This window comes from Leucopleurus acutus (genome assembly GCF_964270905.1).
Source record: "Leucopleurus acutus genome assembly, chromosome: 1".
Classification (NCBI taxonomy): Eukaryota; Metazoa; Chordata; class Mammalia; order Artiodactyla; family Delphinidae; genus Leucopleurus; species Leucopleurus acutus.
Window position 1 is genome coordinate 26710670 of NC_139142.1, and position 27257 is coordinate 26737926.

Here is a 27257-nt window from a genome sequence, read left to right on the forward strand (position 1 = left end):
ACATTAAAGTTAGCATATTTCTAACTTAAAATATTTTTAATAGAGAAAAGGTACATGTTCATTGCGTGTCTTTTTGGATGGAACAGAAATTACAGGTAAAGAAAATGAAAATGTTTTAATGACCATATTCCCATTACTCAAAGATAACCATTTAATGTCAATCTTTCCAAACCTCATTTTTCAATGCATTAATATATGTGATAAGAACGTAAATAGGGCCAAAAAAATGCCAATTCCGATAACGATCCTTACACATATTCAGCGAAATGGGCAATATCTAACAATCTCAAAGGCGTTCTTCCGAGTATCCCCAACGGGACCTCTCAGTATTTCCCAAAATGTTGCAAGTCCCTTAAATTAATACAAAACAAACAAAACCTCCAAGCGAGGAAGGGATGCCAACCTGTCCTAGGCTGCCAGCAGAGCAGGGAGAGACAGGGCGATCGGAAGAAGATTAAGGGCACTCGCCCAAGGAGCGTCCTCGCCCTAAAGGGATCGGGCCCTCAGTCCCACCCCCGGCTCACTCCAATCCAGGTAGGTCCTCAGATGCTCCCTACAGTAAGGACGCGGGAGACTCCGCCGCAGAGATTCAGCCCAGCGCGCCCGGAAGCCAGCAGCTGCTCCCGGACTCTGAGAGAGAAGTGCAGCGGATGGCGCCTGCCCAGACTTGGGAGCGCATCTCCCTCGGGTAGAGGAATGCGCTGGCGCAGGCGTTTACCTGTTTCATCTGCCCATGGCTCGGGGCGGGCAGGCGGGGACAGCGCTCTGCGCCTACCTCCCTCCTCCTTCCCCAGCCCGGCTCAAGGCGGCCGCCGACCGCTGCTTCCCCCGTTACTACAACAACCAACAAGCAACCGCCCGCTCGGAGCCACTGCGCAGGCGCCCGCCACCCGGCGCGGACAACGCTCGGCTTCGGGCGCGGGCAATTGTCGTCACCGCCGCGCAGCGCAGGCGCAGGGCCCTGCTTTCCGCAGAAGTCTTGACTTCTTTTTTCCGCTCTTTTTACCTCCGCCGCAAAAAGATTGGCTCCGAACCTGGAGTTCTTCCGCCACGCTCAACACTAGGGGTCACTGCAAGAGTGGCGTACCGGGGGTGTGGCTTGGGCAGCGGCAACCGCTGATTGGCAGTGAAGGGGTTCACGCCCCATCTCCTGCTCGAGCAGAACGGGAACAGCCAATCAGAGCGAGGACTGATGGAAACGACCCAATCCTGGAGACGGGCTGAGAGTGGGGGCGGGGACAAGTGGTTCAGGTGGATTCAGGGCTGGAACTGTGCTGGGGAAGCTTCTTGCTCTTGCTGCTGCTGCTGTTCTTGGGAGTCCAATCGCTAGGTAAGGTGAATGTGTGGGAGAAGAGGTAGGTGTCTGTGTGGCATCTGATTGAGAGGATCCGGACAGTCTGGAAAAATGGATGTGGGATAGAAGGAAGATACCAGGGAGGCCACCTTGTGGGGGAAAAGAGGTTCCAGAGACCAAGAGAAGAGGGAGCTGGGAAGATGAAGAAGGCTTGATAGGTTCGGAACTAGTGAATGGATGAACGAATGAGCGGCCACTCTGAGCCTAGCACGGTGCGAGGAACCTTTACTTTCTCATGTAATTCTTATAATAACCCTTGAGATAGGTATTTTTAATCTCCATTTTGCAGGTAAGGAAACCTAGGCTGTAAAGTGTAAATTACTTGCCCACGGTCACACAGTTACTAAATGGTAGGGCCGAGAAAGGAACCTCTCACTGCCAACTCTACTAAACACCACACCTTTGCTGGCCTGGGCCAGGGCAAAATTTGAGAATGGGTGTTGGATGCTCTAGGGGGCCCTCCAAAGCTTTAGGGAAATTGTGCTGAAGGATTGGCAGAGCAGTTCGGAAGAGTGCTCAGGCTCTGTTCATCAGCTATCTGCTGGGGTTTCTGAGAGCTTCTGTGAAACAGGCATAAGTTCTGTCAAAGAGGGAGGCCATCCATGCGGCTTTTCTGACCCTGAGAGAGCCTGAGTCTCCTGCTGAAGGAAGGTGAGAAAACAAGGAGGATGGCAGGGGAGGGGAGTGTGCACATCTTGGCCCATGCTGTAACTGCTTGTGATTCCAGTAGAACCCCATTCTCTCTGGACTTGGACAGAGTCCACTTTTGTGACCCATTTTCACTGAGCGATTCACCCATTGACCCTTCCTCCTCTAGGACTCTGTTTTCTGGTGCTTCACACTGTCTTGAGCCATTGCTGACTTTAATATCTGTTTCAGCTGGGTAGTGTAGGAACATAACGAAACATCTACTGCCGAAGTGACAAAGGAAGCCTGATAATTTATCACCACTTCAGGCCCAAGAAATTAACTTGACAACAGATAAACCATGAGCCAAGAAAACATAACGAAGGTGGCAAGAAGCAATTCCATGATAAGATTTTTTTTATCTACATGGTTTTTACTTAAACCAAGCTGAGTGCTCAGCAAGGGTTGATCTAAGGTTTTGTTTTTTAAACAAAAAGTACATGACCTGATGGTATTTTCTATACAAGTTGAAGACAGAAGTGGCTGTGGTGTGCTTGTCTTCCTCAAAAATGGAAACGTCATCAAAATATTCTCAAACAGTTAGACAGTCTTGCAACATATAGACCAACAGACCATGCTTCGTATCTCAGCTCTGCCATCTATTACTGTGTAACCTCAAGCAAGTCACTTACCTCTCTGTGCCAACCCTCATCTGTAAAATGGAAATATTAAGTGTATCCACCTTGTTAAAGGATTAAATGAGATAATATATGATAGGTTCTTGGCACAGTGCATGGCATATACAGGTGGTCAATAACTGTTAGCTATTGTAATAGCTAACCCAACACCAACATTGCTGTTTCCTTCTCCATATGATTTTCTTACTAGTTCTCAAGTCACTGCAATTTATTTATTTTTAGATTGTTCTCCTAGTTCACGGAGGATGGTGTACCTGAGAACCACAGTAGAGAAAACTTAAGGATGTAAATATTGCCCTCACACCATAGACTCCACTCAAATGTACAAGGCTTTTCTGTGCTTGGAAGGATCTGTCACCAGTAGCCAGGCAGGTATCTGTTAGTAGATTTATAGTCACCTTTGAGCCACTTGCATTACAAAGGAATGACATGAAACGCCAGGCTAGAAGTAAAGATCCCAGGGGACTGATTCCAGCCAAGAAAGAGAGTTCTGATTTAAGCTAATATTTTTGGAGAAATTCCTTAGACAAAAATAAGCACTGTGCTCCTTATTGCAAAGTATACTGTTGACTCACCACTATTAGTATGACTAAATATTGAGACCAATTTCTGTAACTCTTACACCAAAGTCCAGTTTACTTCTTTATAGTGATATTTGTACACCTCCCTTTCTCCTGTTCCCTTTCTTCTCTCCATTTTTTCCACTGGTTTTGTCATTTTTACCCACTGCATTATTTAGCGTTTTTCACTCTGGGTAAAGGTCAGCACACTTTGATTTAAGGTAGATATTCAAAGGCAGTGTGCCAACCCTGTGAAGGGTAACTGGGATTGGATGAGCCTCAGGTACTTGGAGAGGAGTTTATGAAATGACTGATCAAGTAAGCTTAGTACAGCCCTCATGGGTGGGACACAGGTTAACTACAGAGGAGAGTGAGCTTATGGTTGAAGTACACTAACCAACTGTTGTCTCGTGCCCTTTGCCTTTGTTTCCAAAGCAAAAAGCCCTCTCAGATTTGAGGGGAGCCATGAGCCGGTTCCTGAATGTGTTACGAAGCTGGCTGGTTATGGTGTCCATCATCGCCATGGGGAACACGCTACAGAGCTTCCGAGACCACACCTTTCTCTACGAAAAGCTCTACACTGGCAAGCCAGACCTCGGTAAGAAAGCAAAGACCTTCATCCTTTGTGGGAGTGGCTTAAATTGTGGTTCCCACGTCTGGCTATACATTAGAATAACCTAGAACAACTAAAATCAAACAAAGCACAGGTGGCCATTTCCCTCTCCAGACCTACTTACTGAACCTTTCACCCCCTGGGTGGGGCCCAGGAGTCTTTTTTAAAAACTTCCCAGGTGAATCTGATGCTGCCTAATCTAGCCTTAGGCAGCCAATAGAGTAAGAGATGTGGTGGATAGCACTTGGTCCTTTCCTCCCCCAAGCTTCTCTGAATACCTTTTCATTCATTTTACACTGCCCTAGGTAGCTAGTCTGTACAAAAAGCATTACAAGGGCAAGTGAGGAAACAGTTCCTTGGTGATTCTGTGGTGCCCGACTAGAAAACCATAAAGAAGCTTTTCATATTAGCTCAGCCCCCTTTCAGAAATCAGATCGTGGCGCGCATGGTTTATACCCTACGTTGCAGATGGAGAATTACTAATCCAAGGTCTTCTCAAACCTTGACATAGACCTGAGAAGATATCCCAAATCCCTCCAAGTTGGTCTCCCAAATTGAACTTCCGCGGGCGCATGGCGGCCTCTCCCAGTGTCCTGAGCCTCTCTGCTGAGCGTGTCTGCACACTTCAGCTTGCACTTTGTTGCACTGATGTGTGGGGAGCCTTGAGCTGCAGCACCATTTCACAGTAGCTGATAATTCTGTGTCACATTTATAGCTAACCCAGATGCAGGCTCTGACCTAACTCATTTTTCTGTAATATCTGAGTATAAAATGAAACTAAGTAGGCTAAGGCTCACTTTGAACAAATCTCAAACACAATGGGTGTAAAGAACCTGGAAAAGTGGGCAGGACAGTTCCACTTTTCACCCTCCAGTGCAGTTCTCAGATGCTCCAGGAACCCTGTATAGATGCACAGGGTTTAAAGGATGTCTGGTCTAGCCCTTTGAATTTAAAGTTGACACAGAGAAGCCCAGGGGTAGAAAATGCCTCCTCCCTCATGACCTGGGGGCTGTCCTGGTACTTTTCTGATCATAGCAGGACCCCGGAGCATCCCGTTCACCTGATGCCTAATTTAGTTAGGGTTGGTGAGATATTCCACTTCTATATCTCACTCACTAGAGAAATTTCCTGCCTTTTAATCAGAAGAGCTATCAAAATGCTTTATAAAGAATGTTGCCCTCCAGGGCTAACCGTTAGATATTTGTTTGGTATATGGAATCTTTTCTCACCTCACTACCATCTAAAGGTCTTCAAGGTTGTGAATTTGGTATTGCCGTCTGGTTTCCCAAAGGCTGAAAAATCCTTAAAGCAAAATCCTGAAAGACCTTTCAGTTGTCAATGTTGTCCCTTAAAATTTCTCTTGCTCAGTAGGCCAGCAAAGAATGTATCTTTGCTTTCACCGTGTTGGTATTCCCCCTCCCCACTACCGGATGCCTTAGATCAATGCCGGTACAGTAATATCACCAAGGCCAGGGAGGTTTTAGAAAATACCAGGTGGGCCCTGGGCCCACCTGCAGAGTGTATGATTTAACTGTTCTGGTGCCCAGGTCTTGGTAGTTGTATAAAATGTCTTCAGTTGATTCTAATAAACGTCCAGGGTCAAGAAGCACTGTTATGAGGGACTGTGATCCATGCTCAGGACAATAAGCAGTGCCAGGATGAAGCTAGCAAAAGCAGAGTGGCTCCAGCAAACGCCAAAGCAACAGTGCTTTGTTCCCTTCCCACATGCACAGGAAACCAGCCTGGTCAGGGCTTCGTTCACATAAGATTCAGCAGACCCAGGGACTTGGGTCTCTTAAAGACCAAGTGTGGGCATCTAGATGGAGCCCAGTATTTCTGAGTTATCTCCTGTATCAGCCTTGAAAGTCTGCTGACCTCCTAGGCATCTTGTATTGACAGAACCACTCTCCACCACGTTCCCCCAAACCTGTCCGGATCCAGGCTCACTGGGCTTCGCCAACACCAGAGCGGCTTCCAGGGCAGAGCCGTAAACTCCTGCAACCAGGAGTTACTGCCTAAGTGGGCTGTCTGTTGGGCTCCTACTCTTGGAACTCGCCCACCCAGCTGTAGGCGTTTGAAGAGGAGCTGAGCCAGTTCTCATTCTGGAACTCTTTCCATTCCTTCTAGTTCCCATGTGCCGCACCAGAGCCTCCTCTGTGCCCAGCCAAGGGGAGTTCAGGCCTAGCTCCCTGCCCCCTTCAGTGAAGTAGGAAGAGTTTGGAGGGAACCCTGACCCTCCCTTCTCAACACTCTTGCTTTTTTCTGCTGCACAGTGAATGGCCTCCAAGCTCGGACCTTTGGAATCTGGACGCTACTCTCATCAGTGATTCGCTGCCTCTGCGCCATCGACATTCACAACAAGATGTACGTAAGAAAGGGAAGAGCGTTAGCTGCCTTCTGTTGGAAATCAGGTGCTAAGCATACACACTGTGGTCCTCTCTTGGAGACCCGTTAATTTTGATACATTAGCCTTGGATGTGGATAATAAAAGGTTAATAGGTTCCATTCCTTCCAGGCCTAAAAAACATAATAGGCCTGAAGGTCTTTAAAGTTTGAAAATTCTTTGAAACTGACATAGCAAACTGGTTATGTCATGATCCAGTAGCCTGCGTCATACCCCTCTACTTCTTTACTAAAGAGTCAGCCTTTCTTTTACTTTCTTTTACACAGGTAGCGTGCTCTTTTTAGAGAGGCCATGACATACCTTATTCTTACATTCCTCCTTGAGAAGCAGGAATGAACAGAAATCACGATCCATGAAAAAAATGAGCCCACAAGTTAAATGGTTGTATGCTTTATGCAGAGTCAGGAGGTGGGGGTGACGGAGAACCCAGGACTCCTCTGTATTCTGCCTCTTCAGGGGACTCACATGGACTAATGTGGAACAGTTGCAAGCAATCACAGCCTCTGGTCTAGATAATGTTGTAACCCGTGCCGGCCACTGGAGGGGGCTCGAGCTTTCTTCCCAACCGCAGTCATCACCACAGTCAAGGTGGAAAGTTTGCTCAGGTCGAGGCCACCAAAACACCAGCTTCATACTATTGTCTTACCGAGACTCTCAGCATCTGGGCAAGAGAGGAGATAATGATATTTATTGAGCCCCTCTTATTATGCCAGATGCTTCCATCCACATGGCCTTGATTAAGTCTCCTCTTAGTAGCCCTGGGAAGCAGTGATTTTCATTGCTGATTCTGTAGATCTACATATAAGAGACCCAACTAATTTAAATTGAGGAAGACTGACTCAAGTAGGATTTGAAGCAGGGTTATTAGCACTGCGATCTCTCCAGCTTTATTTTTTCATATTTTTGAACCTGAAACTGGTGTACTTGTTCTAGCGTGACACGTATATTTGGAAGCAGTGCAGTTTAATGGAAACAGCCTGGGGCCCGAGAATGAAAACAAGAAAATAGGCTCCGGTTTCAGTTCTATTGGTAACTAGCTTTGTAGCAGCAAGTGCATTATAGACCTTCTCTGCATCTTGGTCACTTCATGTATAAAATGAGACTGGTATATCTGTTCTGCCTCTCAGGGTGACTGGGGGGAAGTAAGGGCTGAATAATCATTTTAAAGGCCTTTACCATGATGAAGAATTGCTGTCAAGTATAAGGGGTATGTCTTTTGCTCGCTGTGCTTTGGGGATGAGGAGAGACAGCTGAGACTTACCTTTACCTCTTTACCCTTTCATTACCCCTTCACTCAACACAGGACAGCTGCAAATGCTGACTTCTGTTTCCAGCATTTTTTGAAAGCCCGGGACTTTGGTCCAAGGCCTTCTGATATGCACTCTGATTCTATTCCCAACCTAACTGGAAACTCAAAATCAACTCCCAGCTGCTCTCACTTTCTGAGACAGTCTGTTCTCAGAAATTCTGCCTATTTAATGTGTATATCTCTAAATAAACCTGCTTTCACTTAAAAAAAAAGACAACTCCCATACATACGTATTTACTCAGTGTATAAAAACATGCACAGGAATGATAAAAATCAAACTTAAGATATTCCTTCTGGGGAAAAGGAGGCAGAAGAATGGGATCAGGGTGGGAAAAGGATACACAGGAGGCTTTAACTGAAATCCGAATATTTTATTTCTTAGAAAAAAAGTATCTGAAGCAAAAATGTCAAAATATTCAGATTTTTTTGTATATTTGAAGTATTTCATAATTTTTAAAATTTCTTAGTTAAAAAAAAGGTACCAGCAATCTAAGTGGTCGGTCATCCTCTCTCCTCCACCTCCTTGTCAAAGCCGAGGAACAAGTCCTCTTCCCATGAGGGTGTCACTGTGTCCTCCATCTGACCACCTTGCTAGGTAAAGATGCAAAATATCCACCCCACGTTGCAAGAGCATCTAAAGGCCCCAGAAAGGTCCTTGCTACCCTTTCCCCACACATGCCCTTCGTTCTATGGCATCCATCATATGAGCACTGACCAGCCCCTGGCCAAACATCTGCCACGCGGGCTTGGACTAGAGTCAAGCCCATTTGAGTAAGTAGAATACGTAAGCATGATTGGTCCAGAATTGTCTACAGTGCCTAGGATTGCCATACTGCAGACTCTGCTTTGCTATTGCTGGCTTCACCACCTTGCTAAGTAAGACTTGCAGAGGCCCTCTGGTTGCCTGGACCATGCCCCTCTCAGTTTGGCAGTTGAAATCTTCAATTTTGCCCTAGATGTGAATAAATTGATGTGATCAAGCAGCCAGGTCTTTCCCAGGACCAAGTCTCCTTTTTCTTTAGCCATAGTCATATCCTGGGTTTTGATTTGTGTGTTTCAAGTCTGATCACTGCTTTTCCTCTGCACTGAACAAGCTGTACCTTCAGTCCCGTTTCTGTCTGCTCCGCTGTAGGCTCTACCACATCACGCTCTGGACCTTCCTCCTCGCCCTGGGGCACTTCCTCTCCGAGTTGTTTGTATATGGGACCGCAGCTCCCACCATTGGCGTCCTGGCACCCCTCATGGTGGCAAGTAAGCATCCAGTGACCCTAGAACTCCTGCAGGAGCAGTCCCAGCCCTAGGGACGAGCCTCATACAAGCAGTATAAGAAAATGCCGTGCTTATGTCAGCCACTAATCTTGTCTCTGTATTAAGGTTTCTCAATCCTGGGAATGCTAGTGGGGCTCCGGTACCTAGAAGCAGAACCAGGATCCAGACAGAAGAAGAGAAACTGAGGCCAACATCACCACGTCCGAGACTTCATCTTCCACCTTTGCCAGCCTCTTCCTTCACCCTCTTTGCTCTTAAATTTCTTTTCTGCTCCATCTTCCACTTCTAGGCCTTTCCTTTTTTTTTTTCTTTAATTTAAAACGTTTTAAGATATTTAAATATGCCTACGGCAAGTCGGTGCCATTTAAATGTATGTACCATTTAAAGAATCATTTGAAAGTGAATACTCTGTCCCTCCATCCAAATCAAGGAATCGCCGGCACATCCGAAGCCAGCTGTGTGCCCTTTCCCCACCCGCAGCCTCTTCCAGGACCCCTCTTCCGGCCTTCTGCTGTCTTCCTTTTATTTTCACCCGACGATTTGACTTGTATGGTGGGAACACGTGAACTGCGAAACTTAAAGCTGCTGGCGCACCCACAGCAGCTGCCACCAAGGGCTGCTTCGAGGGGGTGTCCACCCACGTGGGGCTCCTCTCTGCTGCTGGACCCAGGACTCTGAGCCATCCAAGGGACAGGCAGCTCTTCTGAGAAGAAGGGCTCCCCTGCAAGTGAGCATGGCTCCTTACCCTTGTGCCTACGGGTGGATCAGGGTTGGAAGAGTCTGGGCTGTTTTTAGACCTTCCGGTCAGCTGTATTTGTGTAATGAGATTTGTAATAAATAGAAAAACCTTCTGCTCTGATCAGTCCTCGTACTTTGGCCTCCCCTAAGCCCAGAGCGCTCCTGCCCCTCGTCTGAGGCCTAGCAGAGGAGAATCATGGCTTTCTGCTGGTCAAATATACCATGAGTAGGACCACTCAAGACTCAGGCAAACCTGGCTGCCTTTTGTCTCTTGCTCATTTCTTGGGAAGTCAAATCTTCCTCCTCTCCACCCCCACCTTAAAGATTCTGAGTTCACAGCTGAACAGCCAGGACCCTCTCTTGTTTTCTTCCCAAGGAAGAAACAGATTCTTGAGAAAGCAGAACGAGGCAGCATAGAAGAAACAGCCGTATGACCATGAAAAGAACACTGGGGCTCAAGGACAAGGCACTGGAGAAGACTGCTGCCATCCAAACACAACCAAGTGTTTATTGAACACTTACTGCATGCCGGACACCTGGGAAAGACAGATGAACGACCCAGGCAATGTCCCTGTAGTCAAGGAGACAGACTATCAACAAGCCCATACCTGAAAGAACAACTCCGGACAGTGATAAGAACTCTAGAAAACAAAGTACTGTGATCAGGAAGGGGAGGGAGGTGCACAACTTAGATCATCGGGAAAAGCCTCCCTGAAGAGTTGGGATCTGAGTTGAGACTTAAATCGCAGGGATCATGTGTCTTAAGATGTGAGGTGGGCATTTAGGGCAGAGGGAGCAGCAGCTAGTCTTGTTGAAGGACTACAATCACTGTAACTACAGAATGGTGAGGTTAGGGAGTGGAAGATAGGAGATGGAAGGGAGGCAGGGGGCTTGTGAGCACCTGACAGGAAGCTTGAAGTTGATACTTCAGTTGGGAATTCTCAGTCAGTTAAGGCTCTTTAGGTGAAAATCTTCCCTAACCTAGCTGAACTAATAAAGGTAACATTGGCTCACAAAACTGAAAGGATTCCAGGCTTCAGGAATGGCTTGATCAGGACTGAGCTCTATTTCTCTGGGATTCTTTTGGCTCTACCCTCCTACATTGGCTTCATCCACAGGCTGGCTTCCTTTATGATGATTATGGTGCCAAAAGTGGTTGTTACGATTCCAGGCCTCACGTCCCCACCTGGAAAAACAGCTCAGTGTACGAACCATCTTTCCCTTACCAGCTATTGTAGGAGGCAGTAAGAAAAGGAATGATCTGACAGAACGTTAACATGAGTGGAGGTCCACAGGGAGCCCACCTAAGAAAGGAGTGAATGAAAGCATAAGAGTATGTGGATCCTCCAGGCATGCACCACAGAAACATGATTCCAGATAAATAAAGACAAGATCCCGAAGGATCTAAAGACATGATACAGAGTATTGGCAGACGCTGTGAGTGTAAGATTTCTCTAACAGCCCAGGCTTGGCTCCCTTCCCAGGTGGTTTAAAGTGGAATCACAGTGTTGTCTCTCCACCTAAGAACTGCTAGCAGATACGCAGCCAGAATGCCACAGACACAGTGCAACTCTCTAAAGAAGAAATGTGCAGGGACCTGATCGTTGCAGCCCACTCACGTAACACACATAAGGTAAATGCAATCGCAAAGGGAAGAGTGGCAGGAAGGGGGACGATTCAGAAGAACTGCAAATGACAAAACTGGATCCCAGCCAGCGCGACCTGGTGAGTGACTGCTCTGATTATAGAACAGACATTCCAGCCACCCTTTGAGGCAGAGCCAGAAACCACAGTGGGCTCTCTGGGCAGCAGGCACACTCAGGTGAACTGTCTTCCTTTGGATGCTGTAGGGAAAGCAGTCCCCGTCACATGTCAGACGTTGAGTTGCAGTCCCCCACAAAGGCCAGCTGTCACCCCTGCAGCCTCATCTTTTAAAAGTCACCCACTAGGATGGCAGTATCTGTGTCAGCAGAAGACCACCTTCCAGGGTACGGAGGCCACGGGAGCACCTCCTCTACCCCGAGCCCCCACCCCTCCAGACCGCTCCCACCACCAAAGCCATCTCTGCCCCAGTACATGACAAGGCAGACCACATGGAGAATCTTTTATTGCCTTAAAACATCTGACATTAACAAGTAGAAAATACTAATTATGTTTTTTAAATAAATCAATGGTTTCAGTAAACATTTTGTTGATACATTTTAAGGGGCTGAAGAGTAAACACTTTCTCCTTATCAAAAAGTAAGGCGCTATCACTCTCCACCTCCCCTCCGCCCCTACCTCAGTCCTCCCACCAGAAGTGTGAACTTCTTTTATTATGTACAGAATATCTGTACACACACACACACACACACACACACACACACACACCTGGCTCCCCTCGGGCAGTGGCTCAAGCACCCCAGCGCCGCTGCCACACAGGCTGCTCCAGTGTGCTGAGGCCAGGGCAGCATAGGGGTCATGATCACGGAACTCAACGCACAGGAGAAATGACCAAGACGTCTTATTTTTGGAAATACTACCCAAGCCCGCGAGTAGAGCCAGACAGCAGGCAAAGCAGGAGAGGTCAGCTAGGGCTGGTTGAAGGGGAATCTTTAAATTCAGAACATCTGAGAAAAAATTATTGCTATTAAAGAAGGGGGTGAGGGGAGAGGTGGGGATGCAAATACTGTCCCCATCAGAGATGGAATGCACTTAACTAACCCAGCAGACCTGAGTCCCGTTCAGTGGCCACCTTCTGCCCCTTTCATCTCTCAGAAGCGTTTTGGAGTTCGCAGGGGGGAAGGTATCCAGGTTGGTTTTCACTAACAGGTACAGGCAGTTGGCTGGGCTTGCCCTCCCTCTGGAGAACACGTGGGCAGCGTCCAGATGACAGCAGCAGAGGTGACAGTGACACACACACAAGGCCCTAGGCCAGGACATCTTTTGTAGAAAAGAACCTTTCCATTCCCAAATCGTTTAGGGACCAGAGTCCCCAAATTCGTAAGCACCCTCACATCCCGAGAAGGTCAGCTCTCTGAAACCGGCTTCTCCTTCACAGCCACAGCAAAGTTTCTGTCAAGTTTACTGATGTTTGGTTTGATCAGCTCTTGGGAAAGAGGGTTTGGAGACAGACGCCAACGTGAGCCGGGAGAACCTGGTCCCAGAGTCCTGAGGGGTTTGTCCTGATGGTGTTTTCTCTCCCACAGAACGTTAGCGGTCAGTCTGGTGGCCCAAGAATGACCCTCGTCCAGAGCAGCTGCTGCTCCTTAGAACTGGGCTCCTGAGGGTCTGAAGACACTAGGAAAAGTTAACCTCCAGAATCAGCTTTCTTTCCGTGATAATTTGCAGGCTCTCTCCCGAGGGATGGGGTGGAGGGAAGGCAAGGCAGCCGGCCAGGACTGACTCCAGGATTCCCTCTGCCCCTGCCCACCAGCTCCCAGACCTACGTGGGGGAGGGGTCGGGGAGGGGCGGGGAGCCGATCGGCACGTGGTGAAAAGTGCAGTCTCCCCCAGGCAGACGACACCAGCTCTGCGGTGGGTTCCAGGCGGAGGCACTGCCGTCCAAGCCACAGCGATGCCCCCTGGTTCCCTCCAAAAGCTGCTCCGGTGAAGCCCGCGGTGCTGGGAGGGAGAGCTGTGCTGGCTGAAGAGGTGGGCGTGGTCCGTGTTCCCTGAGTCTCACCACCTTTCTCTCTCAGAAGTGCTCCTCCAATACACCAGTGGGGGCTTTGCTGGTTTTGCTCTCGTCCTCCTCCGGGGGTTTCTACAAAGCAAACAAGTGGGCAGCCCTTGAGGTGAAGAGGCAGGGACTCCATCCCGACCGGAGCATCTGCCTGCCAGGGAGTCTGTAATCCGCGGGGAAAACCAGAGTCTCAGGCACTCAGCACCCCTGACAGCGAACAAAGGGAACAGGAACAGAAGCTCCGGCCCGGCCACAAGTGTGCTCCTCAGACACACACACCATCACGACAGAATCAAAGGAAGCACAAGAAGGCAGCTTTCTGTGACACCGCAGCCACCACGGGCCACCTCACTGCGAGTGCCACTGAGTTCTGCTCACCCTTCTCCCCCTTCTGACAGCCTCAGCCCACCTGGACGGACCCCCAGGCGGCTGTGCAAAGGGCCAGGTCTGCACCTCCCTCAGGACTGCTGACCACCCCCGGTCGGGGGCAGCCCCAGGATGAGGAATACTGTGACCATGTGGGTGGAACAGCTGCAGCAGAGAACTGTTATAAAGGCAGGACGCTTAATGGCATATATCAGCTGAAAATAATGTATATATAATTTCCGCATAGAAAAAGAGACTTTGGGTCAGTTTGTCTTCAGTTTTCTTGGGGGCGGATGGCACAGGATTAGAAGACCTTCTGGGTCACACTTGTTAACTGGGTGGGATTTATATATGGAGATTATTCTGTGAGGCCCCTAGGTGCCAGCGGCCAACTTGGGCATTTGTCTGCCGTTTTAGGAACACTTTGCTTCTTCCATCAGGGGCTCATCCAGTTCCCAACAAGGCCTCGCGCACAGGCCCCACCCCACACAGCCCCCACCATCGAGGCTGGAGGAGCACATCCAGGACACGTCAGCTGGACAAATGGCGCTCCCTCTCCAAGGACACTCTCAGGGCAACCTGTGGCAGAGATAACAGCAGTAGATCCAGCTTCCTGTTCTCCATCCTGCTAACGTTTTGGCACCAGCTCGGCCTCAGCCCTGAGAAGCCCTCACTCAGGCAGCCAGCAGCCAGCTTCAGCCACACAGGCTGTCTCCTCTCTCTGAAACACTCATGCACACACTCCCGCCTCTTCCAGAGCCATCACCTTGAAATCACAATCAAACAGGGCTTAGTGCCTCTGTGGCCAAGAACTAATAACTGGAAGAAGAATGGAAACCCAAATGCAGACTGTTGCTATGAAGGTCAGTCATGACCCCCCAGCCAGAAGTTCTGGCTCTTTCTACCAAAATGACACACTTCACTGATTAGAAAGAGCAGCTCTGAAAGAGAAAAACAAATACCATATGCTAACACATATATGTGGAACCTAAAAAAAAACCTAGGGGCAGGACAGGAATAAAGACACAGACGTAGAGAATGGACTTGAGAACACGGGGAGGGGAAGGGTAAGCTGGGACAAAGAGAGTGGCATGGACATATATACACTACCAAATGTAAAACAGATAGCTAGTGGGAAGCAGCTGCATAGCACAGGGAGATCAGCTCGGTGCTTTGTGACCACCTAGAGGGGTGGGATAGGGAGGGTGGGAGGGAGACGCAAGAGGGAGGAGATATGGGAACATATGTATATGTATAACTGATTCACTTTGTTATAAAGCAGAAACTAGCACACCATTGTAAAGCAATTACACTCCAATAAAGATATAAAAACAAAATAAAGAAAGAGCGGCTCTGGCCAGACGCGCTGCCTGCCCTGCGTTCACCTGGAGCTGAGAGTGAATCCCTGTGACAGTTCGCAGGTCCCACTTACACCCACCACCTCGGGGTGTCAAATGACAGCCGTTGCAGGGATGCCCTCTGACAGCCCTGGCTTCCCTGGGCATTAGCCCAGCATGACTCTGGACACCCCCCCATCCTACCAGGCTCCCCCAGATGCAAGGGAGGTGCGGAGAAACACAGTGAGTATCCAGGACACCGAAAGCTGAGCACCAGCACCGGACTGGCCTCCTGGTCCTACTCGGTGCTATTTCCCACAGTCCATTCAGATGAGCCAACACCTCCATCCTGGATTAACAAACCTGGTCCTAGCGGACAAGGATCTGGCTGCAAAATAGTGAAATATGGGAACAACCTAAATAGCAAACGAGAGGAAATGGAAATGTATATACGTAGATGTGGGGTTTGGGGGGTGCAATGGTGTAGAAAGGTTGCCGGGCTCTAGTAAGGAAACAATCAGGGTAGAAAACCCAATGTGCACAAGCATATTCATAGAATATACACTGGGAAATGACGAAATGTTACTAGGGTATCTCTTGGCGCTAGGACTATAGGTGACCTTTACTTTCTTCTGTTTGCCTTTATCTGCCCAGGGAAATACAGATTATAAAGTAAACATTGCAAAATCACATATCACTTGACACAAGGCGTCACATTCCAAATTGAAACCTTTTCACGAGAAACCTATCCTGTTATCACGGGCACCTTTTCCCAGGCTCAGGATATATTCGCCAAAGTGTCCCGAATCACATGTTTCCTCATCCACGGCACAGGGGCAAACCCATCTCCACAGTGGTGATGCCACAGTTCTCACAGGCTCCTGAGAATAACACTCCTGTCTCAGGCTTTCCCTGTGTCCCCACTGAATGTCCAGTCCCAGGCGCCTCCCTCCACCTGCTCCCTGCTGCTACCTGCCAATCCCAGAGTGTGAGATCAGAGGACAAACAGTAAGGAACTAAAGATTAGCATCCATCTGCCAACACGTATTCTTAAAGCGCTAAATGTACCTCTTTCAGATGACATTTTTGCCTTAGAAAATTGGCAAAGGTTTTTAAAAATGATAAATACTCAGTGTTGGCCTCATACACTGCGAGAGCAGTGAGCATTGGTAGCATTGACAGTACCTTTCTAGAGGACAGTCTGGCAATACACATCAAAGCTTAAAAATGGGCATGACCACTGATCCATTTCTTGGGGAAATACTGTGCTTAAGAACGTGTCCAAAGATTCAGCTCCAGGACATTAATCACCGTATCATTTATAACAACAATCAGAAACAACCTTAGTGTTCCCGGACAGGAAAACTGTTAAACAAATCATGTTTATCCATGTGCGGCCATTAGAACACTGTGCAGTCATTAAAAGTATGTTGTAAGAGACTAATGACCTGATAAAGCACTCGCAACAAGTAAAAAGGCACATAGAACAAGATTCCACTTTTGTTTAAAAAATACATACATAGGGATTCCCTGGTGGCGCAGTGGTTGAGAGTCCACCTGCCGATGCAGGGGACACGGGTTCGTGCCCCGGTCCGGGAAGATCCCACATGCCGCGGAGCGGCTGGGCCCATGAGCCTGCGCGTCCGGAGCCTGTGCTCCGCAACGGGAGAGGCCACAACAGTGAGAGGCCCGCGTATTGCAAAACAAACAAACAAACAAACATATATATGTATAGATCATATGTGGACACAGACATGCATAAGAAAATGTAGAAAAACAGCAACTCATCTCTAGCTGACGCTATTACAGGACGACTTTTAAATTTTGTACACCTTTCTGTATTTTTTTACAGAATATGTATTACCTCTGTAATAAGTTTTGGGTGTTTTGTTCTGTTTTTGAAGAAAACCCTACTATGCTCTTAGAGCTGAAATTCCTTTCATCCTGGCTCAGATTTGACACTTAACACTTTGGTTAAAATACTTCCCAGCCAATTAGAGCCATGGGAAACACTTTTCTGTTCTAGATCAAACTGCTGGTCCTCTCTCCTTCCATGACCATCAACTCCTGCTTCCTGACTTGTCCTCTTAGAGCCCTGATGGCAACCCATTGGCCCTGGTCCCTCTATCCCCATGGCACTGCCTGGGGGGCTGTCACATGCCCAGAGGGCCACTGTCTCGAGGCCACCACCACCATGACCGAATGGGGGGGCCCCAGGTGGTTACCTTTCCTCTCCAGTCACCAACCCCAGGCTGAAAGGAGAGGACCCAGGGCCTGAGGACGTGTCTCAGGATCCAGTGGGCGGGGTGGGGGGGCTGCTGCTCAGCAGACTGTGACACAGTGAGGAGCTCCGTGGACCAGAGCAGGGAGGCCAGGAGAAGGGAAGGAAGCAGGAGAAGAGCCCAGGCAGGGCAGCAGAAAAGCAGGGCTGAGGCAGCTCCCAAGGAAACTCTTTGTCTCCACGTGCGTGATGCTGAGTTGCTCTCACAGCCACCCGTCACTCTGGGAGCACCCCCCACCCCTGGTGCTGCAGCCTCAGCACAGCCGGGACCCGGATCTCAGCCCAGCAGCTCCCCACATACTCACATTCTCAGGAGTTTCTTTGTTTGCTTTCTGCCTCCGGAGATCTGCCCGAATGAATGCTGAGGTCCAGGATTGCAGAAGGAAGGGCAAAAGAGGCAGTTACCAAGCAGAGCAATGGTCACATTCATCCACGAGAGGGAGCCCTCACTCTCCTAAGGGCCACAGGTATCCCACCTCCTTCAGATATTCCAGGGATCTGAGGTTCAGTCAGCCTTGATAAGCCTGGGGACCACTGCTGTCCCTGACAGGCAGAAGCCAGTGACGACACTGCCCTTCACTTACAGATCCCTGATATTTGCAGGGAGTTTGCACACATTGCTCCAATCCTCACAACAATCCCCATTCTACAGATTAGGAAAGTGGGGCTCCCAGAAGTGGGTCCACTTGCCCAAGGTCAAACAGCTATGGAGGTCGGTGTCACAGTCTAGGATTCAAACAAGGGTCTTTCGGGGCCAAAACCCAAGCTCCCTCCAACAAAATATGCTAATGCATCCCCAAAGACTGCCTACCAAGCCCTCTCGTCTGCCCCGCCGCACAGGAATGCCCAACTGTATGATCAATCGAGGCACCGGGTGCCAAACTGCCAACAGCCTAAACCCATGAGCAGTCAGAGCGTCATGTTGTCCTGAGGCCCTGACTCACCCGTGAGGACTGCTCCAAGGGTGAGGAACGCACACAGGAAGATGTTCCCAGGCCTGGTTCCATAGTTGTCGATAATCTGGCCCTGGGAGATGGTGAAGATGATCCCGAATACCTGCAAAGGCACAGAGAAGACTGGAAACAAGGGGCCAGCCAACCAGCCCACGGGGGAGCTAAGCTGACATAAGGTAGTGTCTGCACCGGACAAGCCCAGCAGGGAACAAAGAGCCAGGGCTCTGGGGCCACCACGAAATGAGAGGCCTACCTGGGCAGACACGTTGAGGAGGCCAGACGACATGCCTTCTGATTCTGGGTATGTCAGCTCCACAGCAAACTCAAATCCCAGTGGGAGGTAGCCAGTCATAAAGAAGCTGAAGCCCAGATCACAGAAACAAGGTGATGGAGAACTTCCGGAACGAGGAGAAAAGGGAGCCTACCTCCTGCCCTACAACTCCTTTTCCTAGTCTCTTTCTCCCCATCAAGACATGCCTTGAAAATCAGGCCATCCCCTACGGAGCCATTAAACACACACACACACACACACACACACACACACACACGTACTGCCCACAGGAAAATAAGTGGGAGGTGAAGCTGAGTAGAGACCCCTGTGGAAGAGGTACCCTTTCTGACACTTTCTCATACATCAAGTCTAAAAAATTCCAGCTCTGATCTCTTACACCTGCACCACACTTCCTGCTGCTTTCACATCCGCTATCTCTCTCATCTTTCCAACAACTCCACAAGGCAGGCCACTCATCTTAAATTACAGATGAAGAAACTGAGTCTCAGAGTGATTAAGGGAGGTGCCTGTGGTCTAATAGATAGTCAACAGCAAAACTGAGATCAGGACCCACACTTTCTGATTCCCAGCCCTGTGTACTTTCTCTGAGCCCATGTTGTCCCAAGCAGGGCTAATAAAGACTCCATATATTTCCTAGCCTCCCAGAGATCTGTGAAGGACACAGTCCATCCCAACAGCATGGATGGGCCTGGAAGTCCCAGGTGGGCTTTCAAAGTGTTACAAGTGAACATGACCTCTGGCCACCATTTCCACATTTCAGGAGGTCAGTGAGAAGGCAGCAGAGGGATACCTATTGCTTCCTAGGATGTTGGCAGCTCAGGAACCATGGGTGGAGCTTTCCAGTTAAGCAGGTTAGAGGTGAAACTTACCCCATTGCACCAGCCGTGATGAACACTACCCACAGGTGTCCCAGGTTCAAGGTCAATGTGTAAACCACCATGCCCACCAGAGTCATGATATAGACCACCAACGTCGTCTCCCTACAAGCAGAGGCAACGAAGTTGAGTCATATCCTGCGGACTTTAACAGGATCTTTCCCTCCCTCTCTCCCTCCCTTCCTTCCATTCCTTCCTTCCTTCCCTCCCTCCTTCCTTCCTCTCTCTCTCCCTCCGTCCCACATTCTATCTGTTGGGCACGTGCTGCGTGCCAAGCCCACTTCTGTGAGCTATTTGCTCTCATAGAATTTTCTGTCCATGAGGTTGATGGACATCGGACCAATGATCACACTGTGGTCAGAGCTACAAAGGGTAAGACCAGGACAGTATGAAGTCATCTTGCGGCACGTGTGTTCTCCTGCAAAACCCTCTCAACAAGATCGCGCTGCACCTGGACTTGTCACGTCCTACCCACAAGCAACAAGGCATAACCCTTGCCTCTCCTCCTCCCCCACTGAAAAAACAAACGGGACACACAACAACTGTGGTCAGGCGGCAGTGGCATGCAGACGACCCCAGAAGCCCGTTCTGCTTGTCTGCTTTGGCCCCAGACCCCAGGACAATGCTGGGCAGAGCCCTGGCTGTGAGAGTCTCTGTCATCGTTGAATTCTTCCTGTTGCCACCTGCACACGTCCAGCACCGTTTTTCCTGCTAAATCTGAACTACTCTGCTCCTGACCGTGGCAACTAAGAGAGAACATTCTCCAGCCCTGAACTAAGTCCTTGACTCCAAAGCCGAGGTGAGAAAGCTCCGCCCACGCCCAGTTGCATTTCCCCTTGTTGGTCCCTCAGAAGGACCCTCAGCAACGTGCTGGTTTCTGTTTCTGGCTCACCCTACTTGTGCCCCTCCCCACACCTCTCCCCCCCTGTTGCCCACTCAGGACTCTGCTGCGGCCCTGACTTCTGCACTGGGACCTGCATCCCTCTCTGTCCTACTGACTGAGGGCAGGGACTCTGCACATCCTTCTGCGCTCTGGCCACGAACGTGGGAACTCAGACTATGAAAGCTCAAAGCCCTCACTCATCTCTGCTGAAGCCAGAAACACAGAGGGGTTGCCAACAGGTGTGTACTGTGGTTATGTGAAACTAACACTGCATTTACTGGATGCCAGGGAGTCTGCTAAGTGCTTTACACGCGTTTATTATTTCATTCAACCCTTACAAAAGCCATGCAAGAAAAGTATGACTAATTTAAGAAAACTGCAAGCATCTTTTCTAATCACAAAACTATAAGATCAGAAATCAACTACAAAAACTGCCAAAAACACAAACACGCGGAGGCTAAAGTTATCTACTCAACAACCATCAGGTCACCGAAGAAATCAAAGAAGAAATTTTAAAAACACCTGGAGACAAATTAATAAAAAACACAACAATATAAAATATATGGGACACGCTTCCGGGCACCGAGCGAGCGGCGGGCGGCGAGGCGGCGTGAGCCGACCCCGCTTCCTTCTCGCCGCCGGCGCTGTTCTCGGGCGGGCGCGAGCGCTCCGCGATGGCCCAGGCCGAGCGGGGATGAGCCCGCCGCCCGCCTGCCCACAGCCCACAGCCCCTCCGGCCCAGCTATGGCGAAGCAGTACGATGTGCTGTTCCAGCTGCTAATGATCGGGGACTCTGGGGTAGGCAAGACCTGCCTGCTGCGCGGCTTCACCAACAAAGGGTTCCACTCCTCGCACATCTCCACCATCGGTGTCGACTTTAAGATAAAGACCATAGAGGTAGATGGCATCAAAGTGCGGATACAGATTTGGGACACAGCAGGGCAGGAGAGATAGCAGACCATCACAAAGCAGTACTATCGACGGGCCCAGGGAATATTTTTAGTCTGCGACACTAGCAGTGAGCGCTCTTGCCAGCACATCATGAAGTGGGTCAGTGATGTGGATGAGAATGAACCAGAAGGTGTCCAGAAGACCCTTAGAGGGAATAAGGCTGATGAAGAGCAGAAACGGCAGGTGGGAAGAGAGCAAGGGCAGCGGCTGGCCGAAGAGTACGGCATGGACTTCTATGAAGCAAGTGCTGCACCAGCCTCCACATTAAAGAGTCCTTCGCGCGCCTGACGGAGCTGGTGCTGCAGGCCCACAGGAGGGAGCTGGAAGGTCTGCGGACAGCCGCCAACGATGAGTTGGCCTTGGCGGAGCTGGAGGAGGATGAGGGCAAACCCGAGGGCCCGGAGAACTCTTCGAAAACCTGCTGGTGCTAAGCATCTTGCGTGGAGCGCCCCCACCCCGCACAGTCCCCTCTCCCCGCAGGAGGGCTGCCGGCACACGGGCACACAGGGAGCCTGGGCTTTGCCCTGCGTCTCTTCTCCTTCGGGTGACCCTGCGGAATCTCGGCCGCTGCTCCTCCCCCTGCCTGGCTCCCGGGAGCAGCTCGTCTGTCCTGTCCGAGCAGCCTCGACCCCCTCCGCCCTCCCCCCGGGATGGCCCCCTCCAGCCTGTTTCCCCAGCCACAGGCCTGCCTCGAGCCCCTGATGTACTACGAGCACCGCCTCACTACCCCGAGGTCCCAGGCGACGGCCCAGTCCGGAGTCAAGGCCACTGGAGGTTCCTTCTCTCAGTGCATCTGGTCTCCTCTCCGCTTCTCCTCGCTTCTTCCCACCTCTCTTTCTGTCCCTTCCCCTCTGCTGTGTTCCTACCAAAGCCCTCCCCCGGCCCCACACATGTCCCGTGTGGCTGCTGGTACAGCACCTTTCAATTCCTCCCTCTTTGCCGGGCTGAGGGAATGGACTCAGGCCCAGGGGCACGTTCCCTGCTCTGCTCCGGGAGAAGCACCACCCCGCTTTGTGGGAAATTCTTCCAGTCCTCTCCTCCCCACCGCCCTTTCTTGTGCCATGGGCCTGCCTCCCCGGTGACCGGGGAAAGCGGAGAGGAAGGAAAGCCCAAACTGGTGGTCCCCATGCCTGGGGCTGTCCTACCACCCCCCACCCCCACCCCGTACCCAGCTTCTGCTGCACTTGGCTGCCTGCCCTCCTGCCTCTTGGGGGAACTGAGCTTCAGAGAAGAAAAAAAATGATGAGGGGTGGCAGGGATGAGAAGTAACCTCAATTCTCTACCTGCCCTGCAGCACATACACTATTTCTCCCTGCCCCCGGGCTCCCAAATTTAAAGATATGGACCAAGGCCTGAGGGCACTGCAGGAGCAAGGAGAGCCCTGGGGCCAACCACACACTCCAGGAAGGGGAGGGTTTGGAAATGAAGGGCCAGCTCCTATATACCAGGTTAAGAGCCGGGACAACAGTTTGCAAACCAGAGGGGAATTCAGCGGCAGCAGGGATTCCTGGGCCCCATCATCCTTTTTTTTTTTTTTTTTTAACATCTTTATTGGAGTATAATTGCTTTACAATGGTGTGTTAGTTTCTGCTTTATAACAAAGTGAATCAGCTATACATATACATATATCCCCATATCTCTTCCCTCTTGCGTCTCCCTCCCTCCCACCCCTCTAGGTTGTCACAAAGCACTGAGCTGATCTCCCTGTGCTATGCGGCTGCTTCCCACTAGCTATTGGTTTTACATTTGGTAGTGTATATATGTCCATGCCACTCTCTCACTTTGTCCCAGCTTACCCTTCCCCTTCCCCATGTCCTCAAGTCCATTCTCTAGTAGGCCTGCGTCTTTATTCCCATCCTGCCCCTAGGTTCTTCATGACCATCTTTTTTTAGGGTCCATATATATGTGTTAGCATACAGTATTTGTTTTTATCTTTCTGACTTACTTCACTCTGTATGACAGACTCTAGGTCCAACCACCTCACTACAAACAACTCAATTTTGTTTCTTTTTATGGCTGAGTAATATTCCATTGTATATATGTGCCACATCTTCTTTATCCATTCATCTGTCAATGGACACTTAGGTTGCTTTCATGTCCTGGCTATTGTAAATAGAGCTGCAATGAACATAGTGGTACACGAGTCTTTTTGAATTATGGTTTTCTCAGGGTATATGCCCAGTAGTGGGATTGCTGGGTCGGATGGTAGTTCTAGTACAGCTAATCAATGAATTTGGTAAAGTAGCAGGATACAAAATTAATGCACATAAGTCTCTTGCATCCCTATACACTAATGATGAAAAATCTGAAAGAGAAATTAAGGAAGCACTCCCACTTACCAGAGCACCAAAAAGAATAAAATACCTAGGAATAAACCTACCTAAGGAGACAAAAGACCTGTATGCAGAAAACTATACGACACTGATGAAAGAAATTAAAGATGATACAAACAGACGGAGAGATATACCATGTTCTTGGATTGGAAGAATCCACATTGTGAAAATGACTATACTACCCAAAGCCATCTACAGATTCAACGCAATCCCTACCAAACTACCACTGGCATTTTTCACAGAACTAGAACAAAAAATTTCACAATTTGTATGGAAACACAAAAGACCCCGAATAGCCAAAGCAATCTTCCATTTCTTATGTAAGACGGGCACTTCCCCACCGCCCCGGCAGGTGAGAGGTGACAGAACCATGCTGGTGGTCTTTCACCAAGCCCAGCCTTCCGCTCTCAAGGCTTTCCCGAGACCCAGAGTTTGTGGGAGAAGGGCAGGGGGCTCACGGGCAGAAAGCAGGCGAGCCCTGGGTAGGAACGCTTGGTGCTGTTCCCTTCAGCCTTCAAGACCAAGCGCTCATCTTGTTCCTCAGCTTCTGACTCAGAGGCCTGAGGGTTTGCCAACTGCACTGTGGCTACAGGTGGAGGGAAGCGGACTCCCTCCTCCAGGGCCCTTTGTTTCAGGAAGAAGTTTCTTTAACCCCATATGGTCCAATAGTCGTTTGCAGGAGGCCCTTTAAGGAGGGAACAAGTCAGTTACCAGCCCTAGTAGGGTTCCTCCCCACCTTCCCAAGATGGGAGAAGCCTAGGGAGGAGGATCAGTCTTAAGCTGCGTTGCATGGCTGGCGCTGGAGCGAAAACAAAACTGGGCATCGAACATTCACTAATTAAAGACTAAAATCCAGGACACACACATGTGAAGAATTAAGAGCCCCACTTCCTTACTCCTCTGAAAAAAAGCGTGGGGGATGAAATCACCAAACCTTTTCTTCTGACTCTTATCAAATCAGGAGAGAGCAGGAGAGGGTAGCTCAGGATGAGGGAATGGGGGATGAGTTATCATAGTTGAAGGAAAAGGAAGGCAGGAATAGTTATAAATCGTCAGCTAATGAGAAATGTAAAGAGCTGACTCTTTAGGACGAAGTCACGACCAGAGCTGAGGATGTTTCCTTGAGGACTAACTCCTCAGGTGTTAAAACATGCAGCAACACTCTGGGGTGGGGAGGTCAGCAGTGCCAACCCTCAGTGTGCCCTCAGCCAGGGACTCGAGGGAGCGGAAGTTATACTGGCCATTGGCTCCAACCTGTGGTCAGTGTCACTGCTTTCCCTGAAGATCTGGCCGAGCACCATTGCCTTTCTCTCCTAGCCCCCTCGGGGAAGAGGGACTATATTTTTACTGTACCCTACGGGTTCTGGAAGGGAACACTTGGGGTTAGGATTCTATGGCCTGAGAAGCCCCATCCGTAAGGGCCACAGCTGGGGAGAAGTATGGGGCAGAAGAGGGGTTGGGATTTTAGGGTGCAGCTATGCTCATGAGGTACCAGAGTCAGCCTCTCACCCCTAAACTTCTCCAGTCCCGGAGGTAGCCTGGGACCTGGCCTTAGACTGTTGAGCAGGTGCACCTGCCTGTTGACTCCTCACCACCTTTGCACCTGTTGTCTTGAGACTCGGCACAGCCCCAGGCACTCCACCTGCTCCTGAGCCCCACCATCTCTCCCCGTGAACTTTGTGTGCTGTGTCTTGGGTCCAGGATATGAATTGTGAGCAGGGTTCATCTATTTTAAACACAGATGTTTACAAAATAAAGAATGTTTCAAGTCAAAATAATTAATTAATTAATTAATTAATTAAATATATGGGACACAGGAAAAGCAGTTCTAAGAAGCAAGTTTATAGTGACACAAGCCTGTCTCAGGAAACAAACAAACAAAAATCTCAAATAAACAACATAATCCAAGGCAATCAGCAGATTCAATGTAATTCCTATCAAAACACTAATGAAATTTTTCACAGAATTAGAACAAATAATTCTAAAATTTGTATGGAAATACAAAAGACCCCAAATAGCCAAAACAATCTTGAGGAAGTAGAACAAAACTAGAGGTATCAGTTTGCCCAGATTTCAAACTATACTATAAAGCTATAGTAATCAAAACAGTATGGTACTGGCACAAAACAGACACACAGATCAATGGAACTGAATAGCGATTCAAAAATGAACCCACATTTATGTGAGCAATTAACCTACGACAAAGGAGGCAAGAACATACAATGGGGAAAAGACAGACTCTTCAATAAATGGTGTTGGGAAAACTGGATGGCTATACACAAAAGAATCAAACTCAACTACTCTCTCACACCATGCAGAAAAATAAAGTCAAAATGGATTAGACTTAAATTTAATTTAAGACCTGAAACCACAAAAATTCTAGAAGAAAATATAGGCAGTATACTGTTTGACATCAGTCTTAGTAATTTTTTTTGATATATCTCCTCAGGCAAGGGAAACAGAAGCAAAAAACAAACAAATGGGACTACATCAAACTGAAAAGCTTTTGCACAGCAAAGGAAACTATCAACAAAATTAAAAGGCCAGCTACTGAATGGGAGAAGACATATCTGATAAGGGGTTAATATCCAAGATATACAAAGAACTAATACAACTCAACATCAAAAAACAAACAACCCAATTAAAAAGGGGGCAGAGGATCTGAATAGACATTTTCCCAAAGAAGACGTACAGATGGCCAACAAGTACATGAAAAAGGGAACCCTCGTGAACTGCTGGTGGGAATATAAATTGGTGCAGCCACTATGGAAAAGAGTACGACGATTCCTCAGAAAAATTTTAAAATAGAACACCCAGATGATCCAGCAGTTTCACTCCTGAGCATTTATCCCAAGAAAATGAAAACACTAATTCAAAAAGATATATGTACTACCCCTATGTTCACTGTAGCATTATGTACAATAGCCAAGATATGGGAGCAACCTAAGTGCCCATCAACAGACAAATGGATAAAGAAGATGTGGGTACATATACATATATTTCAGCCATAAAAAAGAATGAAATCTTGCCATTTGCAACGACATGTATGGACCTAGATGATATTAAGCTAAGTGAAATAATTTAGACAGAGAAGGACAAATACTATATAATATCGTTTATATGTGGAATCTAAAAGCAAAACAAATGAACAAACAAAACAGAAACAGAGTTACAGAGAACAAACAGATGGTTGCCAGAGGGGAGGGAATGGGGGAGAGGAAAGAAACAGGTGAGAGAGATCAAGAGGTACAAACTTTCAGTTAGAAAATAAATGAGTCAAAGGAATGAAATGTATGGTGTGGGGAATACAGTCAATAACTATGTAACCTCCTTGTATGGTGACAGATGCAAGTTAGATTTATCTTGGGGATCATTTTGAAATGTATAGAAACATCAAATCTCTATGTTGTGTATAGGAACTAACATAGTGTAGTAGGTCAATAATACTTCAAACACAAACAAGCATGCAAACTCATAGAAAAAGAGACCAGATTTGTGGTTACCAGAGGTGGGGATAGGGTAGGGGGAGGGAGAATTGGACGAAAGCAGTCAAAATGTACAAACTTCCAGTTATAAGATAAGTAAGTACTAGGGATGTAATGTACAATACGATAAATATAATGAACACTGCTGTATGTTATACACGCAAGTTGTTGAGATTAAATCCTAAGGGTCCTCATTATGAAAATTTTTTCTATTTCTTTAATTTCGTATCTATATATGATGATGGATGTTCACTAAACTTATCGC

The 27257-nt window shown here is 48.6% G+C and overlaps 3 protein-coding genes and 1 pseudogene across 5 annotated transcripts in view; 2 read left to right on the forward strand and 2 right to left on the reverse strand.

The window, feature by feature from the left end:
- TTLL5 (tubulin tyrosine ligase like 5) overlaps nucleotides 1-1064 on the reverse strand; it is a gene marked incomplete at its 3' end in the record, with an annotated part of 258145 nt that extends 257081 nt beyond the window's left edge. Inside the window, exon 1 of the mRNA XM_082845972.1 lies at nucleotides 1007-1064. The remainder of the gene's footprint in view (nucleotides 1-1006) is intronic.
- A 2549-nt stretch (nucleotides 1065-3613) lies between these two features.
- On the forward strand, nucleotides 3614-9656 carry ERG28 (ergosterol biosynthesis 28 homolog). The gene is made up of 4 exons (XM_082839502.1): nucleotides 3614-3837; nucleotides 6126-6216; nucleotides 8698-8816; nucleotides 8940-9656. The coding sequence occupies exons 1-4, from the start codon at nucleotides 3705-3707 to the stop codon at nucleotides 9017-9019; spliced, it is 423 nt and encodes a 140-aa protein (XP_082695628.1). The 5' UTR covers nucleotides 3614-3704; the 3' UTR covers nucleotides 9020-9656.
- A 2017-nt stretch (nucleotides 9657-11673) lies between these two features.
- FLVCR2 (FLVCR choline and putative heme transporter 2) overlaps nucleotides 11674-27257 on the reverse strand; it is a 62738-nt gene continuing 47154 nt past the window's right edge. For both annotated transcript variants that reach the window (XM_082847832.1, XM_082847831.1), the window contains 5 exons: nucleotides 19335-19445; nucleotides 18427-18532; nucleotides 18165-18276; nucleotides 17526-17581; nucleotides 11674-13317 (listed from right to left, as the gene is read on the reverse strand). In XM_082847832.1, coding sequence (XP_082703958.1) covers nucleotides 13249-13317; nucleotides 17526-17581; nucleotides 18165-18276; nucleotides 18427-18532; nucleotides 19335-19445 — 454 coding nt within the window. In that variant the 3' untranslated portion in view covers nucleotides 11674-13248. The remainder of the gene's footprint in view (nucleotides 13318-17525; nucleotides 17582-18164; nucleotides 18277-18426; nucleotides 18533-19334; nucleotides 19446-27257) is intronic.
- Nucleotides 20352-21605, forward strand: LOC309967278 (ras-related protein Rab-15-like; annotated as a pseudogene). The gene has a single exon. The product of its transcript is annotated as a ras-related protein Rab-15-like (transcript).

Bases quoted from the DNA above. Each gene is read 5' to 3' on its own strand.
- ERG28 (XM_082839502.1), top strand. From the start codon at position 3,705: ATGAGCCGGTTCCTGAATGTGTTACGAAGCTGGCTGGTTATGGTGTCC. The intron at 6,217-8,697 runs GTACGTAAGAAA...GCTCCGCTGTAG, and splicing joins ATCGACATTCACAACAAGAT to GCTCTACCACATCACGCTCT. The intron at 8,817-8,939 runs GTAAGCATCCAG...CTCTGTATTAAG, and splicing joins GGCACCCCTCATGGTGGCAA to GTTTCTCAATCCTGGGAATG.